We start from the raw sequence: 21313 nt of genomic DNA on the forward strand, positions 1-21313 counted from the left end.
CTCGCTGGTGGAGGGGTGGCTCGCTGGTGGAGGGTGGCTCGCTGGTGGAGGGTGGCTCACTGGTGGAGGGTGGCTCGCTGGTGGAGGGATGGCTCGCTGGTGGAGGGTGGCTCGCTGGTGGAGGGGTGGCTCGCTGGTGGAGGGGTGGCTCGCTGGTGGAGGGGTGGCTCGCTGGTGGAGGGTGGCTCGCTGGTGGAGGGGTGGCTCGCTGGTGGAGGGTGGCTCGCTGGTGGAGGGGTGGCTCGCTGGTGGAGGGGTGGCTCGCTGGTGGAGGGTGGCTCGCTGGTGGAGGGTGGCTCACTGGTGGAGGGTGGCTCGCTGGTGGAGGGGTGGCTCGCTGGTGGAGGGGTGGCTCGCTGGTGGAGGGTGGCTCGCTGGTGGAGGGTGGCTCACTGGTGGAGGGTGGCTCACTGGTGGAGGTTGGCTCGCTGGTGGAGGGGTGGCTCGCTGGTGGAGGGGTGGCTCGCTGGTGGAGGGGTGGCTCGCTGGTGGAGGGGTGGCTCGCTGGTGGAGGGATGGCTCGCTGGTGGAGGGGTGGCTCGCTGGTGGAGGGGTGGCTCGCTGGTGGAGGGGTGGCTCGCTGGTGGAGGGTGGCTCGCTGGTGGAGGGGTGGCTCGCTGGTGGAGGGGTGGCTCGCTGGTGGAGGGGTGGCTCGCTGGTGGAGGGGTGGCTCGCTGGTGGAGGGTGGCTCGCTGGTGGAGGGATGGCTCGCTGGTGGAGGGTGGCTCGCTGGTGGAGGGGTGGCTCGCTGGTGGAGGGGTGGCTCGCTGGTGGAGGGGTGGCTCGCTGGTGGAGGGTGGCTCGCTGGTGGAGGGGTGGCTCGCTGGTGGAGGGTGGCTCGCTGGTGGAGGGGTGGCTCGCTGGTGGAGGGGTGGCTCGCTGGTGGAGGGTGGCTCGCTGGTGGAGGGGTGGCTCGCTGGTGGAGGGGTGGCTCGCTGGTGGAGGGGTGGCTCGCTGGTGGAGGGGTGGCTCGCTGGTGGAGGGGTGGCTCACTGGTGGAGGGTGGCTCGCTGGTGGAGGGTGGCTCGCTGGTGGAGGGATGGCTCGCTGGTGGAGGGGTGGCTCGCTGGTGGAGGGGTGGCTCGCTGGTGGAGGGTGGCTCGCTGGTGGAGGGGTGGCTCGCTGGTGGAGGGTGGCTCGCTGGTGGAGGGGTGGCTCGCTGGTGGAGGGGTGGCTCGCTGGTGGAGGGGTGGCTCGCTGGTGGAGGGATGGCTCGCTGGTGGAGGGGTGGCTCGCTGGTGGAGGGTGGCTCGCTGGTGGAGGGGTGGCTCGCTGGTGGAGGGGTGGCTCGCTGGTGGAGGGTGGCTCACTGGTGGAGGGTGGCTCGCTGGTGGAGGGATGGCTCGCTGGTGGAGGGGTGGCTCGCTGGTGGAGGGGTGGCTCGCTGGTGGAGGGGTGGCTCGCTGGTGGAGGGGTGGCTCACTGGTGGAGGGTGGCTCGCTGGTGGAGGGATGGCTCGCTGGTGGAGGGGTGGCTCGCTGGTGGAGGGGTGGCTCGCTGGTGGAGGGTGGCTCGCTGGTGGAGGGGTGGCTCGCTGGTGGAGGGTGGCTCGCTGGTGGAGGGGTGGCTCGCTGGTGGAGGGGTGGCTCGCTGGTGGAGGGGTGGCTCGCTGGTGGAGGGATGGCTCGCTGGTGGAGGGATGGCTCGCTGGTGGAGGGTGGCTCGCTGGTGGAGGTTGGCTCGCTGGTGGAGGTTGGCTCGCTGGTGGAGGGGTGGCTCGCTGGTGGAGGTTGGCTCGCTGGTGGAGGGATGGCTCGCTGGTGGAGGGATGGCTCGCTGGTGGAGGGGTGGCTCGCTGGTGGAGGTTGGCTCGCTGGTGGAGGGATGGCTCGCTGGTGGAGGGTGGCTCGCTGGTGGAGGTTGGCTCGCTGGTGGAGGGATGGCTCGCTGGTGGAGGGGTGGCTCGCTGGTGGAGGGGTGGCTCGCTGGTGGAGGGTGGCTCGCTGGTGGAGGTTGGCTCGCTGGTGGAGGGATGGCTCACTGGTGGAGGGATGGCTCGCTGGAGGTGGGTGGCTCGCTGGTGGAGGTTGGCTCGCTGGTGGAGGGATGGCTCGCTGGTGGCGGGTGGCTCGCTGGTGGAGGTTGGCTCGCTGGTGGAGGTTGGCTCGCTGGTGGAGGGTGGCTCGCTGGTGGAGGGGTGGCTCGCTGGTGGAGGGGTGGCTCGCTGGTGGAGGTTGGCTCGCTGGTGGAGGGGTGGCTCGCTGGTGGAGGGGTGGCTCGCTGGTGGAGGGTGGCTCGCTGGAGGTGGGTGAAATCAAATTAAATCAACAGTGCTTTATTTTTTTTCAGCTACCTTAGGTGTATTTAACAGTAGCATTCAAGTACAAAATTAAATGAAACAAATATAACAATAAAACACTAGACTTCACTGTATAAATTATACATAGATTCTTAAAGGAGAAGTTCACTTTTAAAAAAACTTTTGCTGATAATTTACTCACCCCCATGTCATCCAAGATGTCCATGTCTTTCTTTCTTCAGTCGAAAAGAAATTAAGGTTTTTGATGAAAACATTCCTGGATTTTTCCACATATTATGGATTCCATTGGGACCCAAACGGTTCAAGGTCCAGATGACAGTTTCAGTGCAGCTTCAAAGGGCTTTAAACGATACCAGACGATGAATAAGGGTCTTATCTAGCGAAACGATCGGTCATTTCAAAAATAAATAAAAAAGTTTAAGTTTTATAAGCACAAATGTTCGCCTTGCTCTGTTCTGTGATGCGCGTTCGTGACGTCACGTAATACGTAATTACGTTGAAAAGGTCAAGTTTGATGTGTTTACAAATGTGCGGAAGGAGGACCATATACACATTTTCAAATGTATTTGTGTCAGTTTATCGTTTAAAATGCCCATTTCGTGTGCGCATCCTGGGTGTTTTAATATTAAAAAGCCAAAAAGAACATTTTCTTCAATTTTTCAAGCGTGACCTATTCAACGTAATTGCGTATTACGTGACGTCACGAACGCGCATCACAGAACAGAGCAAGGCGAACATTTGTGCTTATAAAACTTAAACTTTTTTATTTATTTTTGAAATGACCGATCGTTTCGCTAGATAAGAACCTTATTCATGGTCTGGTATCGTTTAAAGCCCTTTGAAGCTGCACTGAAACTGTCATCTGGACCTTGAACCGTTTGGGTCCCAATGGAATCCATAATATGTGAAAAAATCCAGGAATGTTTTCATCAAAAACCTTAATTTCTTTTCGACTGAAGAAAGAAAGACATGGACATCTTGGATGACATGGGGGTGAGTAAATTATCAGCAAAAGTTTTTTTAAAAGTGAACTTCTCCTTTAATAAAGCTACTGTGTTAAAGTTATTTTAGGGATAGTTAACTGTTACCCCAAAAAATCTGTTATCATTTACTCTCTCAAATTGTTTTAAACCCTAATGATTTTCTTCTGTTGAAAAAAGATATTTTGAAGAATGTGGGTAATCAGACAGTTGCTCGTCCACAGTGACTATGTTTTTTCTACATTGGAAGTCAATGGGGACCAGCAACTGTTTGGTTACCCACATTCTTCAAAATATCTTATTTTGTGTTCTGCACAATAAAGAAATTAATACAGGTTTAAAACAACATTACAGTGAGTAAATAATGACATTTGTGGGTGAACTATCCCTTTAAGGACAAGCGGCAGCATGTTTAATATTAGGATCCTGTCATTTTAAGACCTGTATGCTGCTCTGTATGCTGCATCCAGTTTTCTCTCAAATGTTTTCTGCTAAAATGGCGTTTTTCGGGGACTAATAGAGCTGGTAAGTCCCGCCCCCTCCGCTAACCCCGCTGGACCTCTAGGTTGAAAAATCGTCAATGCAAGTGTATGGGAGAAAATAATTATTTTCTGGTCCCGTTTGAATTGTGCCATGAATGTGAACATATGTTGTCTGTGAATTTTTTTATATAATCTTTCGTGTGAAGAATGCTACAATTTAGCGGGTAGAAGTTTGATACGGTTAGACTTAGTGTGAGAGCACTTTGTGGACTACAACTCTTCGCTGCTTTCTACGCGTTTGAAACGTCACCACCACTCGCACTCGGACACTAGCTCACGGATCCCGCTAAACATGGCTGTGTCTGTGGAAAAGGAGTTTCCCCACTGTGTATGGGGAACTGAGGTTACGATAGTAACCCAGTAGTTTTCTCTCAAACGTTTACTTTCACTATACATATCCCATAACCAACTGAATGCACTGTAGCACGATACTACCATCTTCAAAAGCAGATCGTGGAGCCATTTAATCGTCCACGTTCAAAATTCGTGTGCTCAGAGCAGCCGTTAGACGAACGTAGTTATAACTAACGAACTTTTTTTCCTTAGACTTTAGCAGTTTACTGTGACAATGACAATCTGACGTGGTAACATACAGAATATTGTAAACGGGGTGAAAAGGACAATATTTAGCCTATATAAGCTAACTAACGTTAGTTTATTGACAACCTAACGTTAGCTCGTTGTCGTTCGACAAAAACATAACTTATGGTCTGAATTAACGTAAAAAAAAAACAATAGGTAACGTTACTGAAATACAATAAACACACACACTGACTATGGCAAATATTTACTGTTAAAGATAATACTCAATTTACAATTAAAACTCACCTCAGAGTCAGGAGCTTTCCACTGTGAAGGCAGAAACAACCGTTAGGAAGGCGGAAAGTGACGACTGCAGCCTGCCTGTAGCGCGATGACGTTGATTAATCAAAAAGTTGATGTTCGACGCATGCGCGGAATTGGATACTTTTAACACGCATGTATTAATCTTTTATTTAATGTAATTTAAAGTGTAATGCCGAGTTAAGGATAGAAAAATTGATACTTAAATAGATATTTCATTAGATAAATTATATTAATTATTATTAATTATTAAATGCAGGAAGGTTTCTTCAAGCATCTTGTTCACAGTTTTTTTCAGTTTCTTCATGTTATCAGACTCGATGATGGTGAGATCAGATCATACCGGCTGTTGTCAGATTCGTTGTGCATACATAAATCTCACTGGATTATTACAATTAATGGCAAAAAGAATGTTTGGAAAAGAAATAACCGACTTAAACCTTTTTTTTTTTAGTTAATGTAAACATAAATGTATATATTCAATGCTATATATATATATATATATATATATATATATATATATATATATATATATATATATGCATTGAATGCTACAAATAATTCTTATAAGTTAATAACAAAAGATAGCCTATAAATTACATGAAAAATAGCACTCCAAAGAGCGCTCAATCTCTATCTCGGCAGACATTTTCCTTCTAAATATTTAAAAAATGAGTGTATAGCCTAAAGTTAAACTTATGATCTCCAATGTTGTTTTGAGTGTTGTAGACAATGGTGTGAAAAGCAACTATAATGAATAAACATTTATTTGACTTGACTGAGGTGTTATTAGTCATGTGAACTAGTCTTTTCTTTCAATTTAATGTCATTTTTATTGTTGAAAATGTTTAGCTATATTAGAATGATATAAATGGCATTAGGCCTATACGTCTATGGGAAATTGTATAAAAACAGACAAAAAGAAGAGAAAAGTTTAATTTAAACTTTAAAATTAAAATTTTATTTAAACTCAACGAACTCTGCCAGAGTGATGGATATCATAATAACTAGTAATAACTTTTTACCTTCTCAAATAAATTAAAAGCCTATTGTTTTATTCCTGATATGCAGGATTCAAAATGAAAGTAGGTTGGTAGATTTTTTTTTTTAAATTACGAGGCAGCCAGATTTTTACCACCAATTGCATGGTACACTGTTAATTTTGGATTACATTACAAACATCATATCCAGTAAAAGTAATAGGCTTTTTAAAGTAAGATTTGTTCTTAGAGTTTTTAAGGGATCATGTGTTGTCTTGTAGACACAATCCAATGCAAATAATGGATTTTTTTTTCTTCCTGCTGAGCAGAGTTATAAATGGAAGGTCTTATTGAATTTCACATTCAATTTTAAAAAGCAGCCAAAACGTAATGAAAGTGGGCTACCTAAACAAAACCTGCATGGGCCCAAAGGTACAAAAGCTGCTCTGGGCCCGAACGGGCTGGCCCACAATGGGCCACCATGGGCTTAATGTGGGCAGCCCGCTAGTGTGGGCTGCTCACAGTTAGCCCGCGGTGAGCCCAAAGCTGTGGGCCTCGCCTGGGCAAGCCCACACTGGGCCTGTTTAGGTTTGGTGTGGGCTGGCCCTAGCCCACTGTGCCCGCAAAAAGCCAGCATGGGCCCCGCAGGGGCATGTTTGCAGGGTAGTTGATAATAATACAGGCCTAATGTGCGCTGTCGAGGCTCGTGAAGTTATAACATTTTAGAAACAATATAGCCTAGTTAAGAAACAATATATAGCTAGGCTACACACGACCAGCTGTTTTCCTGAATGCCATCAAGATTGAAACCGTGACTGGTTTCATAACAGTTCAATAAACAAACAGTTAAAATTAACTTACAATAATTTTACTTGATGTACTCAAAAATGTACTCACTTACATTTTAGTCGCAATGACTGTTTTTGCTCTGTTTCATCAGCGAAAATAGTCCCAAACAAAGATCACAGCAGAACGCGCATCTCACAGCAACACTCGTTGCATTACTGAATGATTCAGCGTTTTGAACAAATCGGTTGAGTCAAAGATTCAATTACCCATTCATAAACTGCCTCATTCTGAATAAATCAGCCGTTTGAACGAATCGTTTGAATGAATGACTCAATGACTCGCTCATTAAGACGGTCGCCTGCCGCCTCCTACTGGCGGTTTAGTTTCATAAAGTATCATTCTTTTCAACATTCCTTATTTGTATATTCAAAAATATTTAAAATAATCTAATTTAATACAGTTATATTTTTTCAATGTAAATTATTTAATTTGATTGGTAACAGCCTAGTGTCTTATTATTTTAATTGAATATATTGATCAAATTTAAGAATTTAAAATGAAAGATGGAGCATAAAATTAGGGGGGAAATGCCTTTATAAAAGGTACAAAAAAAATTGTGTTTTCAAACAGTGATGTAATGAAACATTGACAATTTAAGTTTGAAGGGAGTAAAGCCTCTGTTTAGGCTATAAGGAAATGTAATTTTGCCAAAAGAAGAACTTTTATTTTAAATAAATGTTCATTTTAAATCAGCCTACTTCAGTGTGATATGTTAATTTGAATAATTTGATACCAGAATTTGAATAATTGTAATGTGATGATCAGATGCAGATATCTAAATCAGAGAATATCATCGGGCGGTTTGCGGGTGGATTATTTATTTTTAACAGTGGATTCGGGTGACTCAAAGTGCACCAGATTAATGAATTTATCTTTAAAATGTACAAAATTTTCTTACGGGGGGGCATGCCCCCGGACCCCCCTAGAGGTACCAAGCTCCACCAACAAAAATAATGTGGGAAACACATTAGGGTATATGATGATCTACAAAAAAATACACATTTAATTATCTTATTATTAAACATTATTAGGATTTTACCACCTCCGCCTCGTTTTGAGCCAGGAAAATGAACATCACCTTTGGGTCACGTCCTATGGTCACATACAGCTTTTGTCCCCCCCACTTTTATAATGGCTGCTACGCCCCTGTACTGATATGAACATTTTGGCCGATACCGATAACCAATAATTGCTTATATTTGAAAGCCGATAATCGATATATTGGCCGATAAATCTAAATCCACATTTTTATATAATTTTTGAAAGCCTGATTACAAAAACAAAAGTCTCACCAATAAAATCCATGCCCCAATATGACAGACTTGCGCTGCACATGTTGCACTGAACTGTATTTTCCTTTTTCAAAGTGATTCCAATCATATTTCAAGCAATTTAAAACCATCATGGCAGACAGTGCACATCTGATGTGTCTCAGCTGAAGGAAATGCATTATTTATCTGCTTTATTAAAATTTTTCTTATCAGGCCGATTACGATAACATTAAAAATTTAACATATCGGCCGATACCGATATAGTGACCAATATATCGTGCATCCCTAAACATTTCTGCTTTGTAGCTCAAACAGTAGAGCATGGCAATAACAACGACAAGGACATGGGTTTGATTCCCAGTGAATGCATGAATTGGAAAAAATGTATAGCTTGAATGTAATGTAATTAACTTTGGATAAAGGTATCCACCAAATGCATAAATGTAACAGACCTGTGGCATTAAACAGAAATTAATGTGATTACTGGATTGCTATGTTGAGTATTTCTTTTAATAAAAACAACAAAAAATATATAATTTTCATTACTGTAATGCAGAAAAATAATGATATATTATTAAAATTGCACATTATTTAAACAGCATGGTAGTATTGATTGTATTTCCTATAGTGTTTGCTGGTTTCAAATGACTTTTTTGTTTTGTCCACCTGTCTCTATAGCTGGCCAATTCTAATATCTCAAGTGTCTGGTTTCAGTAACCCGAGACGAGTTTGTACTCAGATTTAGCTTTTAACAGGATCAATCCAAGCAGACTCGCAGTAATAACAGCCCAGACAGCAACACAGTGTCGGCCCGGATGGCCTGATTCCCGCTCACTTCTGAAAGGAACCAGAATACTTCTGTTTCAAATGCCTACCTTAACAATGAATGTCTCCTTGCTTATCAGACTTTCAACCGTCAGCACCTGTGGAAAACACACATTATATCTATTGCACTTCCAATGACTTTAATGTCTTGGCATATAGAGAATTGCTGACTTGCTGTAAGCCATGAGAAGCATGAGAGGAGCAGATATTTCTCACACACTGTACCTTATCAATGATTCCAACGACTTTGCACATCGCCAGATTCTCCACCGGCGAACTTAGATGTCTGATCGACCGAAACCGTAAGCTACTATAACCCTGATGACCAGGAAAATAACATGTGTCAGAGAAAAAAACATGGTCAAGATATTAATTAATAGCAAACATCTGGTTCACATTGCAGCTTATTCTGGCCAAGTACCGGCCACTCCAAGGACGATAACTATAACGATAATTATAAAGATTTAATAATCGCTCTGACCATAAGTGAAAAGTGAAGTCCACACTACAACTACAACTATAACACCACAGAGGAACGACATTGTTAGAATTACTTTTAGAGAGATTTTGTCCAGCTTATGAACTATAAAAACATCGACAGCCAATCAGAATCAATCCTGCTTTAAAGAGTTCGAGCATTTAAAGTGGAAAACGACAAAACTGCAGCGCTTATAATAAACAGAACGATCTCGGCAGTTGGAGGGGTGTGGGATTTTTTTTTTTTTTTTTTTTTTTTTTTACATTTTTCTGGATTCCATTTAAATTGTAAAATGTAATTTTAGTACTCAAAAAACATTGTCTAATTGATTGAAATAATGAAACTTATTGAACAATTAATTAAGAATTAAAATCAATTACATTTTTAGAGCCCCACGAAATGTGTGTGTGTGTGTGTGTGTGTGTGTGTATTTAATGACATACTTAAGGTATTTTAGTAATTAAAAACGCATGTCTATTCAATTGAATTCATAAAACTTAAATAGATTTTATCTTTTATCTTTTTAGAAATTGTGTGTTTACTGTTAAAATTAAATCATGAAAGAAAAATTAAGTTTTATTACTATTACTTTGAGTATTCATTCTATTCTATAATAGTAATATATTTCTGTTACAATTTCTTCAAGTTAAACTTTAGATAAGTGAATAAAGTTACTTATCCTCATTTAACCCCTTAAGCCCTGAAGGCATTTTTAGAGTTGTTTTTTCTGAGTGACTGACATACACGAAAGGACTCATAGCTCCAAAACTATAGTAATCATAAATTAAGAAAACTTTTTTTATTTATCAGCAAATAACTCAGCTCAACTTAGGAGTTTATCAAATTGGCTACATGCTTTAAAAGGTTCAGACTCTAAGTTTCAAATGACACTGATTTTGTGTTGTTCAAGGCAGTAGTTTTGAAAAATATGATTATTATTTTATTTTATTAATAGTTGATTAAAATGGTTAGATGCATTAAAAAGCGGAATTTCTAAGCTTTAAAATAATATTTTGTGTTATTCAATTCAGTGTTTGCTTAGTAATTTGATTATTCAGGTTTAAGGGGTGAATTGTGGGAGTTTGGCCAAAAAAGAAAAGAAATCATGTTCAGCAAGATCTCATCATGCACATTTGTCACCTACTCCTAAATGAGTGGATCCTTTAGAGATGTTGTCCTGCAAGTAAGAGATGAAGATCTCCTCGGCTCGCTTCAGATATTGAGTGGTCTTCCGCTTCACGGCTTCACGTCTCTCTTTATTTGGATCCACTGTAAGACACGGAAGACTCTGCATTAGCGTGGAGATCTATGATTGACTCTTTGCTAAACACAGTCTTAGTGTTATCTATCCTACCACCTGCCATTTTAGCAAATCATGTAATTACCTAAATTATCAAACAATATAGTTCCCAGAAGATCAGAGGACGCAAGTGTTTTGGTTTTCCTTTTCCAAATCAAAATAGTTCATGCTGAGATTTAAATGATGTATCGCCCTCATTACTTTTCTCTTTTTCTTTTCATGGGATATTATCACGCGTGGAACGTTATTCAAAGCTCTGGATGGCAACAGGTGGAATCCAACCATGTATGCAAATATAAGTTATATTTTGTCTTTCTTCTGATACACAGTGATGTAATTCGTTCTGTTTGTGAATTTGTTTAAATTCTCTACATTTATTTGTGGACTTTAATCTATTTGAAAAGGAAACTTTCCCCTATATTTGAAATACACAACAATTACTACCTCATAAATTAGAGGTGTTCAAGTTAAGTTTCATTTGTACAGTTTCATTTTTTTTTTTTTTGGTGAGTGATTACCTCTTTGTATTGGTATTGCAAAACCATCTTTTTTAAATTTTATTTAACCTGTTTTGAACAGTGGCTGACCGTCTCTGTGTCACGGCCCACAACAAATTTTGTTTATACTGACATACAGAAACCTCTGTAACACTAAAGTTTCAGGAGTGACATAAAACTTTGCAATGATTGACATTGTGATAATAACAATAGTAATGAATGGATGAAAACATCTTGCAGTGCACTTGTTCTGTTCCCTGCAGTGTGTTTCTTATTACTGGTTTTCCACGTTCAAAGCAATGTTTATTTAGCTGAAAAATATTTGAAAGCAACATGCTGTTTTAATGTATCTTTGACAGCCCTGTCAGTACAATCTTATTTTGACGTTTATTTCATGCCGTTGTACCTGTCTTTGCTTTTCCTGTGGTTTAGCTTCTGCTTTCATGGTTGCCTTGATCTCTAAGGTTGTTCTTCACCCTCAGCTACTGATTCTCCACATCTGTGACTTCTCTAGTTCCTCATTTATGACTTCTCTTTCATTCCTCTGTCTATTTGCAGGCCTATGTTTCAGTTCTCTCTTCTCTATGCATGTCTTTGCTTGTCGTTATGCTTGGGTTTCATATCTGTGTTCGTCGTCTTCTTTTGGATTATTTCTTATTTAAAATCAGATATCGCTTCAATTACTCCTTCCACCACAACCTGACAAATCTATTACTTAGAATGTTATTATCAGCATAAACATTTCATTTAAAAAAATTGGTAACACTTTACAATAAGGTTCATTAGTTAACATTAGTTAACTACCTTAATTAACATGAACTAAGAATGAATAATACTTCTTCAGCATTTATTAATCTTAGTTAATATTAATTTCACCATTTACTAAGACATTATTAAAATCAAAGGTTGCATTTATTAACATTAGTTAATGCACAATTAGGGCTTTATTTTTATTAACTAATATTAATAAAGATTAATAAATACTGTAATAAATGTATTGCTCATGGCTAGTTCATATTAGTTAAAGTGTAAAGTGTTACCAACATTTCTATTTCCAAATAGTTACATTTAAATAGTTTTTATATGGTACTGAAATTGATAGATAAAATTTTACTAGGATTGGTAACGTTAACTGAAAGTAAAGGATAAGTAAAGAATAATCACTTTTTTACTTCTGTTTACCTTGACTGAACTCAATTAAATGAAACATTAGAAGTGAATCAAGGGAATGAGTTTGCACTTAATAAGTCAACAACGGTTGGCAGTGCACATGTGATCCAAAAGTGTTTTTCAGCATCACTGAACCTCCAGGTCAAAATGTATTTTTCATAGTCAGTAATCATTTTCAGTCACTATATAATTTGATGAGCTCTTTTAGCTATAACGCCAGAGGACACACCAGTAAAGTACCTTGAACTCCATTGAGCAGCAGATCGACTCCATTCTTATAGTAGCTGAACGCCGCCTCATAATCTTCATTGACTTCTCTGTCCAGCGCCATTCGAATCTGCTGGGCTGCATCGAGCAGATAGTCTTTCTTTGCCATGTTTGTCATCGGTTAGAAAGGGCAAATGTCCACAGGAACCAGGACCAGCCGATGGATCTGTAGTTGTGAAAACACTTCTGAAGTGGCACATTTCTGGTCATTAATAATCCTCCACAAGGCCTCTGGTCTCTCTTGCATTCACACACATGTGGAGCGAGGCCAGTGTCCACCTGCACAACACAGAGAAAATATATAAGTAACACTTTACAATAAGTTTAATTAGTTAACATTAGTTAATGTATACATAGCTGTAATATTAGCTAACATGAACTAACAATGAACAAAACATTTGTTACAGTATTTGTTAATATTTGTTAATAAAAATCCAACTGTTGAACATAACTAATGTTACCAAATACAACCTTTGTTTTTATTAATAGCTTAGTAAATGTTGAAATTAATATTAACTAAGATTAATAAATGCTGTAGGAGTATTGTTCATTCTTAGTTCATGTTAACTAAATTAGTGAAATAATGCTAACTAATGAACCTTATTTGTAAAGTGTTACATATATATAACACTTTACAATAAGGTTCATTAGTTAACATTATTTCACTACCTTAGTTAACTACCTTACTGTATTCATCATCTGACTGTATTCGTCGTCTGACTGTATTCTTCATCATCTGACTGTATTGTTCATCGTCTGACTGTATTCATCGTCAGACGATGATGAATACAGTCAGATGAGGAATACAGTCAGATGACGAAAATAGTCAGATGAGGAATACAGTCAGATGACGAATACAGTCAGATGATGAATACAGTCAGATGATGAATACAGTCAGACAATGAATACAGTCAGATGACGAATACAGTCAGATGATGAATACAGTCAGATGACAAATACAGTCAGATGATGATACAGTCAGATGACGAATACAGTCAGATGATGAATACAGTCAGATGATGAATACAGTCAGACGATGAATACAGTCAGATGATCAATACAGTCAGATGAGGAATACAGTCAGATGAAGAAAATAGTCAGATGATGAATACAGTCAGATGACGAATACAGTCAGATGATGAATACAGTCAGACGATGAATACAGTCAGATGATGAATACAGTCAGACGATGAATACAGTCAGATAACGAATACAGTCAGATGACGGATACAGTCAAATGAAGAATACAGTCAGATGATGAAGAATACAGTCAGATGACGGATACAGTCAGATGACGAATACAGTCAGATGATGAATACAGTCAGATGACGGATACAGTCAGATGACGAATACAGTCAGATGATGAATACAGTCAGATGACGAATACAGTCAGATGATGAATAAAGTCAGATGATGAAGAATACAGTCAGATGACGGATAGTCAGATGACGAATACAGTCAGATGATGAATATGATGAATACAGTCAGATGATGAATACAGTCAGATGACGGATACAGTCAGATGACGAATACAGTCAGATGATGAATACAGTCAGATGACGAATACAGTCAGATGACGAATAAAGTCAGATGATGAAGAATACAGTCAGATGACGGATAGTCAGATGACGAATACAGTCAGATGATGAATATGATGAATACAGTCAGATGATGAATACAGTCAGATGATGAATACAGTCAGATGACGAATACAGTCAGATGATGAATACAGTCAGATGATGAATACAGTCAGATGACGAATACAGTCAGATGGCGAATACAGTCATATGACGAATACAGTCAGACGATGAATACTGTCAGATGACGAATACAGTCAGATGATGAAGGATACAGTCAGATGACGAATACAGTCAGATGATGAAGAATACAGTCAGATGACGGATACGGTCAGATGACGAATACAGTCAGATGACGAATACAGTCAGATGATGAAGAATACAGTCAGATGATGAATACAGTCAGATGATGAATACAGTCAGATGACGAATACAGTCAGATGATGAATACAGTCAGATGACGAATACAGTCAGATGATGAATACAGTCAGATGATGAATACAGTCAGATGACGAACACAGTCAGATGACGAATACAGTCAGATGATGAATACAGTCAGATGATGAATACAGTCAGATGACGAATACAGTCAGATAATGAATATAGTCAGATGACGAATACAGTCAGATGATGAATATGATGAATAGTCAGATGATGAATGCAGTCAGATGACGAATACAGTCAGATGACGAATATGATGAATAGTCAGATGATGAATACAGTCAGATGATGAATACAGTCAGATGATGAATACAGTCAGATGATGAAGAATACAGTCAGATGATGAATACAGTCAGATGATGAAGAATACAGTCAGATGACGAATACAGTCAGATGACGAATACAGTCAGATGATGAATACAGTCAGATGATGAATAGTCAGATGATGAAGAATACAGTCAGATGATGAATACAGTCAGATGACGAATACAGTCAGATGATGAATACAGTCAGATGAAGAATATGATGAATACAGTCAGATGATGAATATGATGAATACAGTCAGATGACGAATACAGTCAGATGATGAATAGTCAGATGATGAATATGATGAATACAGTCAGATGATGAATACAGTCAGATGATAACTACAGTCAGATTATGATCCCAGATGATCCCAAAACCAAGGTATGTACCGAACCATGACTTCTGTGTACCGCTACACCCCTAATATAGAGTGATGTGAAAGTACAGAGCAGGATTTGCTCAAAACGAGGAAAAACTAGAATTATTTGTTTACAGCTGATGAGTGACACATTGTTCACAAATTAGACTGTGTCTGTTATTTTACATCCAATCAGAATCTAGAGTCTGAACTCTGAATCTGTTTATTAGTAATAATAATATTATAATACTGATAGTTAGTTTGTGAAATCAAACACAATGCACGACTCACCTTTGCGACCCCTGACTTCTGTCACATAAAGCAGCCGTGTGTTTCCATCTGATCATGGTGTGGAAGAGGCTTTATCCGGAATAAAATCAAACGCAGAAGTTCATATTCACTCTAAACTAAAACAGAGACTGAGAAATACTCAGTAATTTCTGATGAAGAATGACTGCGATCCTGCAATGTTTATTCTAACAAAGCACTTTACATCAAGTCAATTTATTTACAGCTCTTTTTACAAAACACAAAGTAGCTTTAAATATTGCTGTATTAATGTCACAAGTGCTCATTAGTACCTAAGTTTGGGAACTAACCCCAATAGTATATATCAATAATACTAAAATAACACTGTATATGAACAGGCATGATATAATTACCAAAATATGACGAGGTGTGGCAAAACTCACATCACTGTTTTAAATAACCTGTTCATTCAGTTTTGCCCAATGAAAGTTAAAGTCAGAATAGCAAGGGAAAAAAATAACTGACGTTCCCTACACATAATTTACCAAGGGCATTCATAATAGTTTCTGCAAAAATACTATAATTACTGCAATATATCACAATAAGGCTTGAGACACAATTACCACGAATGAAAGGCTCGTCTTAGACAGGGCGATCCCATTTTCCTTTAAATAATTGTGGTATTTTATGGCAATATTGTGTGCAGGTTCAGTTAGACACACAGAAACAGCAAGAACACAATGACATGAACACGTGAAGCTATAGCTATATAGATTGTATACAATCACCATCATACAGTCTCAAACGCGTGTGATGTCACTCGCGACCCAGATGACGATGATCTTTCCCAGCAAATACTATTATATAACATTACAATATTAAACTGCGCCTGTATATGAAGTAGAATCTTATGTTATTAACAGTTAATATGCGCTGTCATTATATATTACAAGAGGAACAGAAAACGAACCTTGCGCGAGATCCTCATCCTCAGCATCCGCTCCGCATCATCAACATCAGGAAGCAGAAACAGCAAACGCTTCCTATTGGCGGATGATCGTGATCCCCCCCCCACCCCCGGTGACGTCAGCACGCCCGCCCTGGATGCTGTAACTCACAGTCTGTTACAGAATTTTCAGCACATGCTGTAATATTAAAGCTAATCAATCACCTGCCTAAGATAACAGTACAACATTAAATTGTGACAACATGCCCCAATCTGGCCTTTATGAAGAACACTCTTGTCCTGAAAAGGCAGTTTAAGAGTTCTATTCAAATCTGCCTTTAATCTTAAAGTGACTCTTGTGTAAATGTATTGTGCTCACAACAGATCAATGTTATTTTATGATCACTGAGAAAACTGGAATGCCTCGGTCTCTGATGCATTTTGAAAAGGGAACAAAAATGTATACAGTCAACTTCAAAATTATTGGCACCCCTAAAAAAAAACTACACAAAGATATGAATATATTAATATTATATAATAATATTTAAAATCTTCCTTACAATGTTTGGAGAAATTGCGCATTCATTTAGTAAAATGTATTCCTTCAAAAGTGGTTTAATTTTTTAAGTAATAGTGTATTCTTTTAATAACATATATGGACCAAAATCATAGGCACCATTTTTGTTTCTGACCATATATCCTGTTGTCCAAGGGTATTAATGTGAGGTTGCACATTTTTAAAATCATTTTCTCATCCATCAACACGGGTAAAACCATTTGATTGTAGCGCTGCACAGATTAGGGAATAGTCATAAAAAAATCAGTAGTAAATTGAAATGAGCAATTTGCACAATTAGGGCAAATATAAAATATAAAAAGCATGAAACAGTTGTAATTTTGCCAGGAAGAGGACGGATGCACATAGAATTCCCTTTCAGTGAGTAGGATGATAAGAGAGGCAAAGACGATTTGGGAAAGCATCATTTAGTTTTGGGGTTTTCACATTTCAAAATCCACCAAAAAAGCCCTTCCTAAGAGCAAGCCACACAATGCAATGCACTGAAAAAAAAGGAAAGCAGCTTTATTGAGAATACTAAAATAATACACTTACAATCTACTTAATACATTTATGTTTGCGATGCAAACATAATTACATTGCATAAACTCCAAATGAAATTCAACACAGTCATCAAAAAGTGATATGATCATGTTGCAATAATATGTTCAAATCAATTAAGACTCAATTTACCATCAAACAGATGGTGTTCACTCAAAATGATTTTACTGCTGTTCCATTTACTTAATTAAAATGAGCTAATACAACACAATTGTGTTGTATTTTGGCACTTAATTTCATCATGTATAATTAACCTAATTCAGTTGTTGCAACATGTATATTGCATCAGTGTATTTCTGAAACTGCATTAAAAAGAGAGGTACATGTTTGTTTCAGCTTATTCTATTTTATTTTATAATTTTTATATGATGCAAACAAGGCGATTTGGCTTCCATGCGTTCTCAATCTGAAAATTTAGCAAATGTGGGTATGTGTCATTTCAGTGCTGGGGAAAAAAAGCATATTTTTAGACTTATGTTGAAATGCTGCCCACAAAGTCAATTTGGCTTTTATTGAAGAAAGGAAGGAAAAAAAATTCCCCGCATATATTTTTTTTTGGTCTGTCTTTTTTGAGGTTTTTATTTATTTTTAAATATTCGTGACGTGTGCGCGGGAGTATTTGGACTAGAGCGGCCGCGCAATACACGACAGGACCGTTGGTCTGGAGAAGGACATCTGAGGGGATTGACTTTATGAGGTAAGATTATCATTACAAATTTAATATTATATTCTGAAAATATCTGTCCATCTAACTTTAAATACAATAAATAGTTTTTTAAGATAATCCCACACTTTTTAAATCATGTCGACTGTTTATTTCGTCGAGTGTTGTAACGTTAGCCGCTTGGTCAGGGTTTGTCCTGCATAGAAAACTACGAGGTTTTCCGCCTGACCGACTCCATAAAAGTTCGTCCCACTATATTCAAAGTTATCGAAAGCCATTCTATAGATTAATGTGAGGGACAGAAGAATATTTACATCCTAAAATTAAAGTTCAAGGAAACTTGTCTTCCGTCTGCTGTGGCTGCCAATCATTCTCCGTTCAGCTGCAGCATTCCAGCGTGCCTCATACGGTTAAAGGGCATGTTGCAGGTTAGAGTACCCAGTGAGCCAATGTATAGAAAAATAATGTAGAAACTAGATTTAAATATAAACATATACTTATAAAACGCTATTTAGGCTTCTGGAGTCGTTTTTGTGAGGAAAATTTTACTTCCGCATTTGAAATCCGCCGAACCAGAAGTGACGTCACATGAGGTAGAGCGGTCAAAGTAAACAATGGATCGCAATGACAGCTCGGAAAGCTGGGGGAATTGTAGCCTAAATATTTACTCGTATGATATATATAATTCATATTTAATTGATATATATGATGATATCATGTAATTATGAGCCTGATATGAAGCCAAGTTAGCAGGACAGGCCAGGTTTAGACAGAACAATGGTGAGTTGTGGTGTGAGGAGAACAGGGCGAGAGAACAGTGTTAGCTTTAGCCGACGATATGTAGCCTATAACACTATGCTCAGATCACAATTGTACTAGGGCTGGGTACCGAGTTCGATACTTTTAGGTACCGACCGAATTGCCTCGATACTATCGAGTATCGAAAAAATGACATGTTGAATTTGGTTCCAGATTTCGATACCTAAGGAGTTAACTCGTCAACGTCAGTGCTCAAACAAATACATATGATATGCACAACGACACACATAAAGCTGCTCACGCACATACACGCAAACTCTACACACACGAGACGCGCGGAACTCTTTGCGCACATAGTCATATGAGAGGCGCGCGAGCACACACACAAACTCGCGCACATACTCAATGAGACGCGAGCACACATACAAACTCTCCGCGCACATATTCATATAAGACGCAAGCACACACACATAATACCTTAAAGATGGGGAAAAGTCGATCAAAAGTGTGGGTACATTTCTCCAGGCTCGATGCCAACAGCGCGCGATGCAGTATTTGGGGTAAAATAATTGCTGCAAAGACGGTACCACGACAAAAATGATGAAGACCTTGACTGTTCACGGAGTAAACATAAGAGCAGAAAGTTGCTCCGCCTTCGACTGGTAAATGAAGAGATACCTTGTTGATGACAGTGTTAATATTGTAATAAATAATAACCTACTGAATGTACACTGCCGTTCAAAAATGTGTTGGTTAGTCAGAATTTTTTTTCCAGTAAGGATGCATTAAAGTGATCAAAGGTGACATTAAAACGTGTAATGTTACTAAATATTTCGTTTTTAAATAAATGCTGTTCTTTTGACATTTCTATTCATCAAAGAATCATTAAAAAAATGTATCATAGTTTCCAAAATATTAAGCAGCAAACTGTTTTCATATTTCTGAAGGATCATGTGACACTGAAGTAATAATTTTGAAAATTCAGCTTTGACATCACAGGAATAAATTACATTTTGAAATATATTCAAATAAGATTTTAAATTGTAATACTACTGTATTTCACAATATTACAAGTTTTACTGTATTTAAAAAAAATCAGCTTTGGTGAGCATGAGCTCTTTATAAAACATTGTTCCTTTGTGCTTTTTTTTGTTCCTTTGTGCACTGGCTAAGGAGCATGAGTCAAACTGAAAAAAATAAAACCAAAATTTGTCTGAGGTAATGTGTTATGTAATCTTGTTAAAATGGATTTCATAAAATTGGTATCGAAAAAAGTATCGTTAGGAACCGGTATCGAAACTGAGGTATTGAAATTGGCACCGGATCGAAAGATTTTGAACGATACCCAGCCCTAAATTGTACAGATTATTATCATCATGTATCAGGCAATAGCAAAGCTAGTATTTAGACCCTTACCTGCATGTGTTGTGTATGTCAGCCATTAGGAGACAGTTTCCAGAGGAAGAGGGATTTAATAAAGGCCTTGAATTAACCCATTTGGTGACGATGAATAAAACAATGATCACAATCACAACTGACTTACTGTATAAAAACTTTATATCTAGAAACAGCCAACACAAACATTAAAGTCGGTTTGTACAGATTGAAAATGAATTATAGAACATAATATTTATAATAATTAAATAATATTTATAATAATAAAAAGTGTCGGCTGCAGACTAATAACAAACACATAAATGCATTACATTACAAGTTTATGTAGGATATGTTAATGAATGAAATTAAGACAAGGCACATTTTGTAAAACAGATGTACAATAAGTGATCTCTGACGGATCCGTGACCGTCATGTTTCCTGCCGGAACCACATACTGACGACGGGCCGTCACCGGGCGACCCGATGAAGGAGCCGGGACAGTGTGCACATATCGCCGGGATTATAATCATTCGGTCTATAGTGAACGCTACACACTACCGCGTTTTTCAAAGCAGAAGCAGAAGTGAAGTCCCGTCTCTTACCCGGCACAAAACGCACACAGGCACGGAAGATCGCACCGTCCTTTTTCTTATTCGGAAACCTGTGGACTCCATGTCCTGACAGGCCATAATTCACAATCATTTACCACGACGATGATTAATTGAAATACAATAAGCACCGAAAACACAGTGAATCATGACCGCTCCAACTGAACACCAACCTATCTCTGCACTGAGCGCGAACGCAGAGCCAAACGAGTACCTCATGTGACGTCATATGACGCGATGGTGAAAAAAAGCGCTTTTTCAACACGGTCAAGGAAACGGTCACGTTTTCTATTGAATTTGCGCCCTTATGTCTTGCAAAACAATTTTTAATCCTGCATTTACTTTTCATATGGTATTTTCATACAAGGTTATATTAATAATGTTTTTTTTTTAAAACCTGCAACATGGGCTTTAACGTTACGACAGTCAGCACGGTAAAACTCTCTCTGATATGATATAATCCCATTATAATGCTTGATCTGTATATAAAGGGCTGTGGATCTGCATAAAATTACTTCGTCTTGCTGAAGTGTAGCACGTTAATGCGGTTTCTAAACGATGTCGTCACTGCTATCGGTGTCTGTTAGGCCTCGTTCAGATTTTCAGTCCATCACACTAGCACTAATACTTTAATTGGCATCATAAGCAG

At 39.2% G+C, this 21313-nt stretch overlaps 1 protein-coding gene across 1 annotated transcript in view; it reads right to left on the reverse strand.

Moving 5' to 3' along the window:
- The window catches only part of rps6kl1 (ribosomal protein S6 kinase-like 1), a 38555-nt gene extending 22335 nt beyond the window's left edge, over positions 1–16220 (reverse strand). The window contains exons 1-6 of the mRNA XM_081394501.1: positions 16164–16220; positions 15236–15304; positions 12236–12541; positions 10173–10297; positions 8776–8868; positions 8601–8648 (exon numbers count right to left, since the gene is read on the reverse strand). Of these exons, the coding sequence (XP_081250627.1) occupies positions 8601–8648; positions 8776–8868; positions 10173–10297; positions 12236–12380 (411 nt within the window). The 5' untranslated portion in view covers positions 12381–12541; positions 15236–15304; positions 16164–16220. The remainder of the gene's footprint in view (positions 1–8600; positions 8649–8775; positions 8869–10172; positions 10298–12235; positions 12542–15235; positions 15305–16163) is intronic.
- Between the last annotated feature and the right edge of the window lie 5093 nt (positions 16221–21313).

Source organism: Scardinius erythrophthalmus (assembly GCF_964197995.2).
Source record: "Scardinius erythrophthalmus genome assembly, chromosome: 19".
NCBI lineage: Eukaryota > Metazoa > Chordata > Actinopteri > Cypriniformes > Leuciscidae > Scardinius > Scardinius erythrophthalmus.